Source organism: Trichosurus vulpecula, chromosome X, assembly GCF_011100635.1.
Source record: "Trichosurus vulpecula isolate mTriVul1 chromosome X, mTriVul1.pri, whole genome shotgun sequence".
NCBI classification, from domain to species: Eukaryota; Metazoa; Chordata; class Mammalia; order Diprotodontia; family Phalangeridae; genus Trichosurus; species Trichosurus vulpecula.
Window position 1 is genome coordinate 21,270,709 of NC_050582.1, and position 14,596 is coordinate 21,285,304.

General features: G+C 39.5%; 1 protein-coding gene across 3 annotated transcripts in view; it reads left to right on the forward strand.

The window, feature by feature from the left end:
- Window positions 1-14,596, forward strand: part of RPS6KA6 (ribosomal protein S6 kinase A6) — a 124,886-nt gene that overhangs the window by 89,705 nt on the left and 20,585 nt on the right. For 2 of the 3 annotated variants that reach the window (XM_036739986.1, XM_036739987.1), the window contains one exon: window positions 2,271-7,631. In XM_036739986.1, the coding sequence (XP_036595881.1) occupies window positions 2,271-2,396 (126 nt within the window). In that variant the 3' untranslated portion in view covers window positions 2,397-7,631. Of the gene's footprint in view, window positions 1-2,270; window positions 7,632-14,596 lie in introns of those variants that run through there. The other variant, XR_005009226.1, reaches the window with a different exon arrangement.

Consider the following 14,596-nt stretch of genomic DNA (forward strand, 5'->3'; position numbering starts at 1 on the left):
TGCATGTACAGTCATGTAAACTTATTTCCACATTAGTCATGTTGTGAAAGAAGAAACAGAACAAAAGGGAAAAGCAACAACAACAAAAGTGAAAGTAGTGTGCTTTGATCTGCTTTCCGACTCCAAATTTATTTCTCTGGATGTGGCTAGCATTTCCCATCATGAGTCTTTTATTGTTATCTTGGATCATTGTTTTGCTAAGAAGAGCTAAGTCAGTCATAGTTGATCATCACACAGTGTTGCTATGGCCGTGTGTAGTATTCTTCTGGTTCTGCTCACTTTACTCAACATCAGTTCCTGTAAGTCCAAGTTTTTTCTGAAATCCAACCACTTCATCATTTCTTATAGCACAATAGAATTCCATCACAATCACATACTACAACTTGTTCAGCTATTCCCCAATTGATGGGCATCCCCTCAATTTCTAGTTCTTTTCCACCACAAAAAGAGCTGCTATAAATATTTGTGTACGTGTAGGTCCTTTTCCCTTTTTATGATCTCTTTAGGATACAGACCTAGTAGTGGTATTGCTGGATGAAAGCGTATGCACAGTTTTATAGCCCTTTGGGGTTCTCCAGAATGGTCGGATCAGTTCACAACAACACCAACAATGCATTAGTGTAACATAGTTTTTTAATGAGGAAATCAAAATAACATATAGTCACATGAAAAATGATCTAAATCATTATTGTTTAGAGAAATGCAAATCAAAACAACTTTGAGATATCTCATACCTATCAGATTGGCTAAAATGATAGAAGAGGAAAATGACAAATGTTGGAGGGGATGTGGAAAAATCGGGACACTAATACGCTATTGGTGAAACTGAATTTATCCAATTGTCTTGGAGAACAATCTGGAATTATGCTCAAAGAGTTATAAAACTGTGTATACCCTTTGACCCAGCAATACCACTATTATGTCTGTTTCCCAAAAAAGATAACAGACAAAAAGGAAAGGAACCTAATATGTTATGAAGTATTTATAGCAGCTCTCTTTGTGGTGGCAAAGAATCGAAAAAAGAGAATACTACTGTGCTGTAAGAAATCATGAGCTGGTTGATTTTATAAAGACATGGAAAGACTTGCATGAAATAATGAAAAGTGAAATGAGCAGAACCAAGAGAACATTGTATCCAGTAACAGCAGTATCAAAGAACATCTGTGAATAACCAAGTACTTCTAATATAAATACAGAAAAATTTTAATTTTTTTGAGTATTATAAATACTCAGGGGCCTGTAAAGGAAGATGCTATCCACTTCCAGAGATAGAACTGATAAGTAGAAATATGCATAGTATGGTTTTACATACATTTATAAATCTATCAAACTGAGAGGGGGAGGAGGAGACCATCTCTTAGGGTTCCTGGCCAAAGAGAAAAGGGCCTGACAAGTCAATAATAGGGAATGTGATCAAGAGGTCAGGTGGAAAGAGTAGCCTTGACAAGGAAGGAAGCATTTCTCAGAGATAGGTTCAAAAGAGGAGGGAGTAAGTAAAGACACAGAAAAACTTCAAGACAGAGAGAAGTTGAGGGAGGTCAGTCTCCTCAGAGTAGCTGAGATTATTCCCAAAGTGATAGGAGCATGAGTAAGCTCTTAAGGAGAGTTGGGGGAAAGGTTTGGAATACTTACTGTGGAGAAGGTGATATGAATAAAACAAGTTTTTGGTATCAGAAATTATTAGCTTGAATTTGTGATGGCCCCAACAAGGTTTGTGAACTTTGTACAATAACACCTAGAAGAAGAATGAGGGGAGAAAGAGCAAAGTTTGGGATTGGCAAGGTGAGGGTGGCAGTAGAGCAAGGTGTCAAAGACAGGATTCTGAGGTGCTAGGGAGCATATCATTGAAATTATTTAACTACGGGGTTGCTGTTGAATGAGAAGCCAAGTGAAGCCAGAACAGGGGTGATTCAGATAATAGGGGGATGTTGAGAGACTAGAGGGTCATGGGGGAGATGGGAGCACAAGTTCAGTAGATGTGGTCAGAAAGGAAATTTTGGAGAACTCGAGATGTCGGAGGTAGAGAAGTGATGAGACTGAACGTACCTCCATTGCTGGTGGGTAGCTGAAGTGGAATAGGGATGTTGGCCAAAAAATTGTGCAGTTTGTGTGAGAAGGGCAACCAACGTGGATATCAGAGTCACTGTGGATAATCAGAGCTGTGGGAAGACAGCTGTTGTTCTCATTTAAATATTGCAAATGATCTAATACAGAAGTTACTTCTTTCTCTCAGCAGTCTTTCAGATTGTGATGTTTTTCTATTATTTCAGGGAGCAATGGCTGCTACATACTCTGCACTGAATCACAAGACCTTTCAGCCAGTCTTAGAGCCTGTTGCTGCTTCGAGTTTAGCTCAACGGAGGAGCATGAAAAAGCTAACATCCACAGACTTGTAAGATTGCCAAACTGGAGGAAGGGAAAATTGGAGGAATGGCTCCCTCTTCTCTCTACCTAATCGGTGATCAAAAGCATATATATATAGTTTTCTGCTACACTACTTGAAAATTCTGTATAAGTCCTTTTTTTAGAAAAAAAATTTTTAAAAACCACCACAGGTCCACAAAATTCATACAATGTTGTTTTGCAGCAGTGTCTGTGTGTTTAAGTTAAACACTAGGGTATGTTGAGACCCTAAAGAATTCCTGCAAACTGACTTCTTAGAAGTTTGTTCCAGCTGTGGATGTGTTACTAGCGGTTTCTCTGGTTTCATAAAGAATGGTTTGGGGGCGATCATTTCCATTGACCAGGTTGCACATAAAGACATATGCCAAGCAGTATCAGTATTTTTTTTAACATCAAGCTCTGCTAGAAAACCTTTTTTTGGTTTGTGTCATTTTAAACAAATATAGAAACTTGTCATTTTCCATAATCAGTGGAAATCAGTAACTCACTGTAGCTGCCAAAGTGTAGACTTGGCAATTTGGTGCCAGCACAAACTGCGTTAGGGCTAGCGTGAGAACTCCCAGTGTACCTGATGCAAAGGCCTTGAGACAAGGATTGGCTAAGACGAGACATGCAGTTTAGATCTGCATGTTATCCAGCCAAGTCATTGAGTGACTTTATCTAGATATAAGGATGTCCATCAGACTTCTGTAAAATTTAAATCTAATAAATAGGGAGCTTTCTAGGAAAACCAGAGACTCCCCCTACCCCGAGTCTGTCATCAATGGTGTAATATATTAAATAAGATTCAACCTTTGAGAATACGAATCTCATGTTGGCACTGACTTGGTTACATGTCATTCTTTTGGCTTAACCAATCAGATTCAATCATTACCTGCCCCCTTTATACATGAATTACACTGCTGTTTTTCTGACTGCCCTGTGCAGTATGCCATGGTAATCTCCCCTGAAATGTATGGTAATCTAACTGACATTTTAGTGTAGTACTTGTGCACTTAGCACATGTGATATAGTGTGCATTTCAGTAAACTTTAGAAAATATTATGTAATAGTTTAAATTCATTAGGGTGAATAGCATTTTAAATAAGAAATAACATTAATGGTCAACATCTAAATTTGAGCACATTTTCAAATCAGATTTCATCAAAAAGCCAAACTGGTCTGAGATCATTGAATTTATGATTCAGAACCACTTCTATAGTAGGTATTGTTTTCGCTAAGCGATGGAAAAATAACTAAATGAAACATTTAAGGTGATGCCGTTATTACTATTACTACTGGCAGAAGGAACTCATGAATGTAAACTGGAGGATATTCAGATTTTGCTTTGTGAATATCTGTGAACTACTTGTGTGTGCTAGGAGTACTGTTTGCTGTGTGTGTTAATTTTATTCAGTTGAAAGCAGGAAATTTATTTCTGCACGCAGAAATATGCCATTTAGGTTGGGAGATATGGAGGTTTGGTATTTAATAAAAGAAAACATATTCTTTTCATTATATAAATGATATATACCCAGTGCACCAAGCTCTGTTTCTTGGGTGTGATGTGTGAAAGTTTGTATCTCTTATTTTAAACTGTCTATTTGAAATACTTGAAAGACATTAAAGAGCATCTAATGCCACATGGAATACATCATTTAGAAATAGTTATACTGGTGTCTTATCTGGTGGCTTTTCCTGTCCCACTTTGGCTTTTTCTTCTCTCATTTTGTTTTGTTACTAGAAGTGCTCACATGTGACGACAGTCTGTTCATATCTTCCAACTTATTACCCACCTTGTCATCATCTTATTTGTCCTATTAGGTCATTGTCCTATCAAAGTTGATAACAAAAGTTCAAAAGTATAGTTTTGGTGTTGGATTTTTAGAACTTATAAAGATCTGTTTTCATATGTATTTCTCTAATAATAAAATTTGGGGAAGTAAAATTGGGAAGGGAAATGGAAATAATCCTAAAACTTACCAATTTTCCATAGGCGATCTTTTGTTTAAAAAGGAAAAGGAAAAAAAGTGATATAATGAAATTTTATTTCATATCTAGAAGGACCATGTCATACAATCCTACTGTTTTTTAAGGTACACAATCAGTATTAGACAAAGGGATTCCCCATCTGATAGGATTCTTCCAGTGGACACTTTGTAAAGGGCACAAAGATAACCTGATGGATGTGCCATTTTCTGCTGGTTAGATTACCAGAAGTTTCCTTGTAAATTCAGACATGCTAGCCTAGCAGTATGAAGTCTGAACTAAGATTTCACTTAAAACAGAACTCATTTTGTAGAAGGAAAGCCAGGTAGGAATATCATCTATTCACTTCCACAAATATGAACTGAAAGAAGACATTTGAGTGGCAAGGGTTAGACAGTACATGGTTTTTTGGTTGAACTAATCTTCACTTTCTACAAAATTCACTGTGTTCCCCTTGTGATCTCTTTTGTGATATCTTTGATGTATTCACTTTTTGTGGGATTTTCCTTCAAGTTAACAAAAATAAGAGTTCTTGGCAGTATTTAATGACAGCTTAGTTTTGCATTACTGGAGTGGGGGAGGGGATATATAGAGTAAACATTTAATTTATCTTTCTCAAACTGAGAAGACCAGTTTTGCTCAAAACAGCTATCTTTAAGTCCTAAAGCACATCTTACCATGAGAAAACTCAGGAAAACATTTGCAAGTTAAGTTGTATGTAAGTCTAGTGCTGATGGTAGTCCTTTTGTGAGGGGGAGAAATGGCAACTTCTGTCCTTTCGTGAATATTAAGCTTCAGCCTATTTTGTTAGACCCAGGAATGCTTATACATTGAATTCCTATACTTTATTTTGGTTGGTATCAAAACTGTGAAACATTTTCCACAGTAAAAATGTAGATTTGATAGCAGCTTTCTTCCAGTGAGCTCATAGAGCTTTCACATGTACAAGTATTCCCAGCCTAAAAACAGGTTGTGTCCCAAAAGTTCATTTGTAAGGTGGTTGAAGATTCAGATGCATTTTCCATCAATACAGTGTTCCCTAGATGGTGGTTGGATACCCAGGCTAGCTCTCAAAAGTCTCTTTAACCTAGAATGTAGGTGGACTACAGTACTAGTCTTGAATTCTACGTTCTGGGAGTAGAGGCCATGTGACAGAGTGAGAAGGCAAAAGAAAAGAGTCCTCCTCCTCCTCCCCTTCCTTGCCCCTCCCCTCGGTCTTTTTTTCTGGGCACAGGCCAAGTAAGCCCTGGGCAAAGAGTTTTGAAGTTGACCAAGATTATCTTTGTCATCCACTTCCCTGTCTGTACTTATCAACCACCTCTGCGTGCTGCTCTGCTGGTGTTCTCATGTGGCCAAAAGTTGTCCCTAGGGATACCCCTACCTCGGCTTACCTTACTCCCAAAATGGGTTCCATGATGCAAAATTTTCTACCTCCCATTCCCTCAGTCAAAATTACCATTCTCTCAGCGCAGCAAATATTGGCATTCTTATTGAACAAATTCACATTAATGTATGAGTGACTGACAGTCACAAAGGAATTTGGATTTTTAAATGATAAAGGCCTATTATTAGATCACTTAAGTCTCAAGTGAAAATGAGAACAAGGGGTTGCCCCACAGGGAAGACTCAGCCCTACCTGGGAGTGTGTCCCCTAGAGTCAGCTGCCCTAAGGTGCTTTTGTTTTGCTCAGCTTCATCCCTTCTTCCACTTTGGAACCTATGGATTATTTGAAAGCTTTTCTGTCATTGGAGAAATGTACGTTGAAGATTGCTTGTGTTCTAATTCCTTACAATGCTTCCTGCAAGATTGTCCTGATTTTACAAACAGGCCTGAGAAGTTATGACACAGTGGATTGGCACTGGAGGCTTAAGTTTCCAGAAGTGTTTTTAAAACTTTTGTGTTTTAAGTGTGGGCTCTCATCTTATTATTTTCTGGAGTGTAATGCTGTCCACTAACCTAGTCTTTGGGACATAGAGGTCCTGTTATGATAGTACTTTTTCCAGTGAGGTTGCAAGCAATGCTAAACCTAGGTGGACCAACTACCATTTAAAAATACATCCTAAATTTCAGTTGATTCATGCATTTGCGGAATAACTATAAATATATATATATATTTATGTTTATATATATATATTATATATATAATTAAATGTCACATTTAATTATATATTATACATATACATATGTGTGTATGTGTCGTGGTACTTGCCATACCATACAGGAGAATGTCAGCAACCCACATCATCCTTTTGAAGGTGCACTGCTTCTGGTTTTAGTGTTACTGTATTTTATCACGGTGCATTGTGTAATTAAAAACTAAAGTGACGATGCTCAGCAACATCCTGTGACTTTGATCACCAGAATCCCATTGGGTTATGAATTCCCATGGATGTTAAAGAAGTAGTGCTTCCCAAATGGAGACATGGACACTTCTATGGGATTCCCTAGAGTTGGAACAAAATACAATTAAAGACAAAAACAAAACCCTCTAAAAGTTAAGTTTGCTTACGTCATATATGCAAGATGTCACCTCCTAGTTTACTGGAGAGCAAGCAGTTTTTTAGCCAAACACTTATAAATATTTATGTAATGCCCTATTTGGAATTATGCACTAAGCTCACCAATCCCAAGAGACAGACACATATGCAAACAAAGACACACACAAGGCTTATTTTGGTGACTAGAGTTCTTTCCTTCTAGTTGTCTAATTACATGAACTAATTCACTATTCAAAGACATTTATTAAGTAGCTAATTGTGTGATGCCATGCTAATAGGCATTGTACTACCTGCTAATGTGTATTAACATCTTAAAATCAAGTATTTGTCATATACTATGGCCTTTTAGATGTAATTGCCTCTCTTTACCCTCTATGTTAGTATTATTTAGATTGTGTTCTGAATATTTGAATCTCTTTTCTCAAGTCACCCTTCCAAAGTTACTGTGTGCTTTAAAAAAAAAAAGTTGAACAAAAGTGTAAGTTTCATGCGTTGTGTGACATCTAATTGTTTTTAAACCTCAGGAATTCACCTAAGTTCGGCAAGTCTTTATTAAGCACTTAAAATTGATGAAAACACTTCTCCACAGAAACAAGTTTTAAGGGTGTCACATGCATTATCTTTACCCTTCAATTAAATGTTTTCATGCTGACCTTTCCAAAACGACAATGACTTTTCAGCTAAATCCCCTAGAGCAGGGCTGTCCAACCTTAGGTTTTTATCGAAACAATAGACAATATATTTTGATTTGCCATTTTACAGAGAGCTCTGAGGTAGCCCAGCTTCGTTTACTAAAGCCTTTATGTAAATGTCTATGCTTGTAGGCGGGCTGTATAAATCGCACTGTGGCCTGCATTTTGGACAGCCCTGCCCTAGAGTACAAAAGTTTAAGGAGAATGTGTTCTTTGCCAGAGGAAGCGTTCTGTTATCCATGAGTTCAGTAGGCTCTCTAACCACATTAGTTATGTGAGGATCTCTATGTTGCTTTGTTGACATTTCTCAAGCACTTTGGCATTTTTGCACTGATGCTCTGATTCGACTACATATTGTACTGGCATGTTCATACTGCAATTCTCCATACAGAAAAGGGCATTACGTGGAAGTTGTATGCAATTTAATGTACATGCTATGGAATAAAAGGTCCCCAGTGTTTAGATATTGTAGTTCTTATTTCCTTCTATAAATACATGATGGAGTTTATATCATATTTATTTTGCTTAATTTTTAAATGTTTTCTTTAAAGGACTGTACATGTTGACATTCGAGTTTGCATTGTACTACATACGCTCTTCTCCTTGTAAGGCTAACTCCAGTAGTGCATTGTACACTTTGTGTTTCCTTGTGCAGTGCTGCCGATAAACAGCTCTCACTTTGAATCTACAACATGCCAAAGACAACATAGAAATTGTATTTATTTTTGTTCTTGTTCAAACTCTGTGATCAACAATTATGGAGATACCATGTTCAATAACTGGCATTCTCTGGGTACTAGAATAAAAAGGCTGCAACTTTATAATACCTTATAATTGACCACACTTGATCATTTATGGGTGTATGGGTATAAAACTTGGAGACTGCTGTTCTTATTAACCTTGTACTGCTCATCGTATTGTTCATCTACCTTTACCCTGTGTTCACAGTCCACCTGTGAAAGTATTTCAGAATATATCTATTCACTCTCATTTTTGAAGATCTTTCTACTCTAAGATCATTTCACTGCTTTCTTTTTATTTGTAAAGCAAGAAAACTCAAATGATTGAGTTTTGGGCATGAGAGCATATAAAAATGTTTAGGACTCAGGTGGGGGTATCAATGTGCCTTCATGTTGGAGGGCTGGTCTTTTCTGCAGTAAATACCAATTAAGATAATGTTGAGGCATTGGTTAATATTCTTTAAAGTTTGGAATCAAATGTCCTCATAGAAATTGAACATTCCTTGAGGACTACATTAATAGTGAAGAATTTGCAGTGCATTCACTAGAATCTTGGAATTCTCTGCTTTATTGGATTTGTTATCTCAGTGTGAGTACTCTCTACAGTGGGCCAGAGAAGCACCTATGTTGGCCTTCTTATCTTGTACAATTCTTCATGCCTTCTCATAAATCCTCTGTGAAGTATATGCCCAGTGTGCTGCAGGCCTTCCTCTGCATCCTCGAATAGTCTGTGGGCATCAGTGCAATACTCAGACTGTTCGTAACTTACTCCTGATTTGACACCTTTTTTGATTGTGCATCTTCTGGGTGATGGATTTTATACCCCTTACGTGTGTGAGTCATTGTTGGTGATGTGCTGTAGCCTGGTCACAGCCACCATATCTTCTCCACTGACCTTTGAATGACCCATAATTTTAATTCTTTGGAGATCGTGGTGCCCTGTGATCTGCAGTTGTATATAAAGAATCCCCAGAGAATGAAGAAGGCCCTCTATATTAATGTGGTCATCATTCCTTCCCCTACATACCCAACCTTTCCAAAAATATTTAAACACCAAAAAATTCAGTAACAGATGTCTGCAGTTACATATACCACTTACGTTTCTCTTAGCTTAGTTCAAGGTAAACAGCTGTCCCTGGAAAAGGTTGGAAGGTCTGCCATGTTTATTTGGTTTTTCCCCCCTGTCCCAGAGAGAGGGTCTCTGTCTTTCTCCTTCTTCTCCTTGCTGTCAAAAGAGGACTAAAAGCATTCAATTATGAGAAGGTAACAATTTAAATAAAATGCCCAAATATATCATGTTTACTTAAATACTTCTCCCTATTTTTACTCTGAAATGCATACAAAAAATTAAATACCTAACAATTTGGCCTTTTGCTTTGTTTGGATCACAGCCATTCATTCCCATATTTCTGTCCCCATCTCTTTCTTTGGGTCCTCAACCTCTAGCCCCAGCCCTGACTCTTTTTCCTCTCTTAAAGTACTCACTTTCCCTCTTTAGTGATGCTTATGACTTCTCTCCCAGTGGCCCGCTTTAGCTCCTCTCTGTGGTAGCAGAAGAAGTACCCACTGTCTACCACCCTTCCACCCCAACCTCCCCCACCCCACCACAGACACCCTCATGTGCAGAAGTGGGCTTATTTCTCTTTGCTCTCCTCACAAATTCTATTAGCAAAGGTACTTGTGGGACATATAAGCTGTTACTGGTAAGGGGGGCAAGGGTGGGGGTAGGAAGTGATTATATTAGGAATTTTTTATTTCTTCTCCCTCACAAAAGAAGGGTGGGGAGAGAATCCATGAAAATTTTCCCATCTACCCCCATGTTCAGCACCCCCATGAAGACTGCAGGGGGTTGACTAAGGTGGGGTGACCACTGCCCTGGGACATTCTTGTTCTGGTTTCCTGCCAATGAAGAATTTAGAACATGAATGGACTGATCTTTCAGGGGATCCTCTTCATACATCTTTATGCTATAAAGTTCTTATATTTCTCCCTGAATTCTTGAGTGGCAACCTTTGCAAACCAGAAGAGAAACCCACCTGGCAAACCACTGAAGTAGCTTACACTGATGCTGGGACAAAAGGAACCTCAGAGTCTTCAGGAGTCCCAGGAAATTGTTTTTCTGCACAATGAATTGACCCCACCACCACCGCCACCCCCAACCATGGGTGGCCACTGTGTTCCTTTAGCTCTAAGATCATTTTAATTAGCAACAGCAGCGGGTTTGACTCATTTCCCATCCTATTAGGAAATCAATCCAGGCAGGGGGGAGGGAAAGGACTATAAGGCCTGTAGTTCCAGCATGGCTTTAATCATCATAGCTTCCTCAGGAGGAATAATGAAGATGATACCTTAGAAGCATCGAGAGATTTATGGTTTGGCCATTTCCCCCCTCTCGCCAATGGAGATTATGGTGGGAACTGGTTTCTGCTTATTTTACAGAGATGAATTTGAGGCTCACAGAGGTATGGGGACTTGCCTGAGGTCTCCCTGTCAGGACCAGGATCAGAGCCTGTACTTCCAGATTCTTCCTGATGAAAAGAAACCAGAATCAAAGGCCTTACTTTAAAGGATGGGTTACCACAAACACCTGTGGTAAGAGAGGGCAGGAAGTTGTAGCCAGAATACTCCCATGACCAGCTGCAGGTGCCCACCAAGCAGTGGTCTGTGGTTTGGAAGTTTGTCCCATGATTCCTAAGCTGGTGGACATGACTTTTTTCCTCTGTTCTGGATTGCTCACTAATACCCCATAGTGGACTCAGCCATGTTACATTGCATGTTGAATGCCTTCTTAGCTGGGAGATGGCTAGAAACAAGAGCCAGGTCATTGTTCATGTAGCTCCTCAAGGCCTTGTAAATTTGTCCCTAAGTGAATTCAGTTAAAGCTGCTCAAAATGGGTCTCAGTTATCCCCAATCACAGATGGACCTGAGGCAAGTGTTTCAAATGAAAGATAATGAGGGTCTGGAGGCCTTCCTGAGAGGTGCCTTTGGTATCCTCTCACTCCCACTATACCGACCCTGTCCTGCTGCTGTTGAGCCACATTTCAGTGTATGATCAGGGACTGAGCAGAGGTAAGATTCCGTAGGGCTAGCAGCGCCTTGGGCCGCAGAACCAACTACCATTAGGATAGGGTGTGGTGTGAGACAGGGTCAGACTAGCAAGGATTGACAGGGGAGAGGCAGGGCCACCAGGCTCCTGCTATCAGAGACAGCTAGGTGAGATTGAGGCCCTGGGAGTCTTGGATCAGCAAGCTTCTGCTGGGTCAAGTATGCCACCTGGCAGGCATCTAAGGAACTGGTGTTTTTCACAGGTCACTTTATTTGAGTAAACACAGCCTACTCTAGTGGCAGATACTGGGTTTATACTAAGAGACTGTCCCTTACTAGTCATGTGACTGCAAGCAAATTACTTAACCTCTTTAGGCCTCAGTTTTCTCATCTGTAAAATGTAAATAATAATATTAATAGCAGTACCAACTTGACAGCAGACGTGTGCTCCCATGGCAAGTTGCATAGCCTCTTCCATAATTGGTTTTACCAGTCTTTAAAGCAGAGGCGGTAATACTTGCATTACCTACTATGCACACCTGTTTCAAGGAAGTACTTTGTAAAGCTCTAAGCAGCATGGAAATGTGAGCTGTCATTAACTATTGTTACTACTGAGAGGCAATGTGGAATAGTGGATAGAGTGCTGCCATGCTTAAAGGCAAGACCTGGGCTCGAATGCCACTAATAACCACGGGCAAGTCAACCTCTCTCTGAAGCACTCTAAGATGGTGGGTCACAGATTGGCATCAGTGGGAAAGTTTCCACGCTGGGAGTTCCCTATGTTGACAATATTATAAAGAAAAGACTAGTCCTAATAAAAGCTTTTTGCTGGGACAGCACATAGCTACTTCAACTCTTGGGCCAAAAAACTTGAGTGGTGAGGGCATGTCCTCGGCCCATTTGCCTCTGGAGAGAGAGTGCATAGTATAATAGAAAGAGTACTGGACATATAGGAGTCAGATCTGGGTTTGAATCCCAGCTTTGACACTTATTAGCTGACTAGTCTTGAGCAAGTTTCTTAGCCTCACAAAATCCCATCCCCTCTGAGTTGAGAGGGGCCTCAGTGATTTAGTTCAACCAGTAGCTGCATAAAGATACTTGCTAACAGAATCCCCTCCAAGCAGCAGTCATCCAGCTTTTGCTTGGAGACCTCCAGGGAAATCTTCTCTTCCAGAGAAGGCCCTTCCATTTTTGAATAGCTCAGTTAAGGTTTTCCTGGCATCAAGCCCATATCTGCCTCTTGGAAACTTCCTTCTACTACTTCTGGTTCTACCTTCTAGGGTCAAACAGAATAAATCGAATCCTTCTTTCACATTATAACCTTTCACATACATGAAGACAGTTCTCACGTCCCTCCTATATCTTCTTTTCTCTGTACTAAACATGCCCAGTTCCTCCAGCCATTGTTCTTATGACATGGTAATGTCTATCACTCTCCTGGTTGCTGCGGTCTATTAATGTTCTTCCCTAAAACATGGTAGGTGCCCTTAACTGAACACAATGCTCCAAATACTGTCTGAGCAGGGCATCTTGTTTCTGGAAATGCCATGTCACACTATTAACTTATCAAGAGGTAGGGCAGTGTAGTGAGCAGAGAGCCAGCCCCAGAAGTACAAGTATACATTCAGTACTAGGATATGACCCTGGGCAAATCACTTAACCTTTTAGTGTCTCAGGAACTCTCCAAAAAGTACGTGCAAAGGGAGCTTCCTTACTGTGTCTCCTATGCTAATGAGATCCAAAAACAAAACAAAGTATATATAGTGAGCTTTCAGTTCCCTCATTTTCAAGGCACTTAGGTGGCACAATGGATAAGGCACTGCACCTGAGTTCAAATCCAACCTCGGGCACTGGGCAAGTCACTTAGCTGCCATCTGCCTCAGTTTCCTCATCTGCACCTACGTCTCAGAGATTATTTGTAAAGTGTGTTGAAAACCTTAAAGTGACACATAAATGCTAGCTATTATTCTTATAAAATCCTCAGACCTTCTTTAGATGAACTGATCGCTAAGCATGCTTTCCCCATCTTGTACTTCTGAAGGTGATTTTTTAAAACCCAAGTATAGGCCTTTACATTTGGCCATTAGATTAAATTGTATTATATTCAGTCAAATGTTCAACCTTGTCAAAATCTTGGTCGGAATTAGTTATCCTGCCTAGCTTTGAGTCATCTTCATATTTGATAAGCATACTATCTATTTCTCTATCCAAATCATTGATAAAAATGCTAAACAGCACTGAGGACCATAGATCCCTGGGGCACTCCACTATAGACTTCTTCACAAGTTGACATTCAGTTCCAGATACACCAGGTTGTCTGACACAAAGCATGAGAAATGGCAAATCTTGTGTAAAATTAAGGTAAGCATTCCATAATCCACTAATGCACTAACTCTATCGAAAAAGGAAATGAGATTATCCTATCACAGTCTATTCTTGATGAGGCCATATTGGCACTTTGTGATCACTGCTTCCTTTTCTAGATGTTCATTGACCATCTTTTTAATAATATTAGAGGATTTTGCCAAGAATTTATCTAGCTTACTGGTCTACAGTTTACACACTCCACTGCCTTTCCTGTTTTGACAATGGAGGCATTCTTTTTGGTGAATTTCCTGTGCATCCATAACAATTCCTTTTAGAGTTTAGGGGTCACTCACCTAGGGTCCATCAACTCTTTTTAAAAATATTTTGTCAACTGCATTTCCATAAAATCATTTTCCTTTGTAATTCTACATATTTTATTCTATACATTTAAAAACACTGAGAGAAAATGGGGAGAGGTCTACAGGATTATATCATAAGGGTCCAGGACACAAAAAAGGCATAGAAGTCCTACTGCAGACAATTTAGGGTTTTTTTCTCATCAAAATTTTTTTGGGGGCAGAAAGGTGGCTCAGTGAGTACAGCACCAGCCCTGGAATCAGGAGGACCTGAGTTTAAATGTGGCCCCAGAAACTTGACACACTAGCTGTGTGACCTTGGACAAGTCACTTAACCCCAATTGCCCTGCCTTCCCCCCTTCAAAAACTTTTTTTCTATTTGTCTTCATATTTCCATTCTTGAGAACACCATCCCTCCTAGGTTGACTTAACCTGTAGCATTTTCCATGGGATTCCACCTTGTCTTCCTCTGAACCTGTAGCATATTCCATGGGATTCCACCTTGTCTTCCTCTGAACCTGTAGCATATTCCATGGGATTCTACCTTGCCTTCCTCTGAACCCTTTGAAATCTGCTTTTTCCAAAC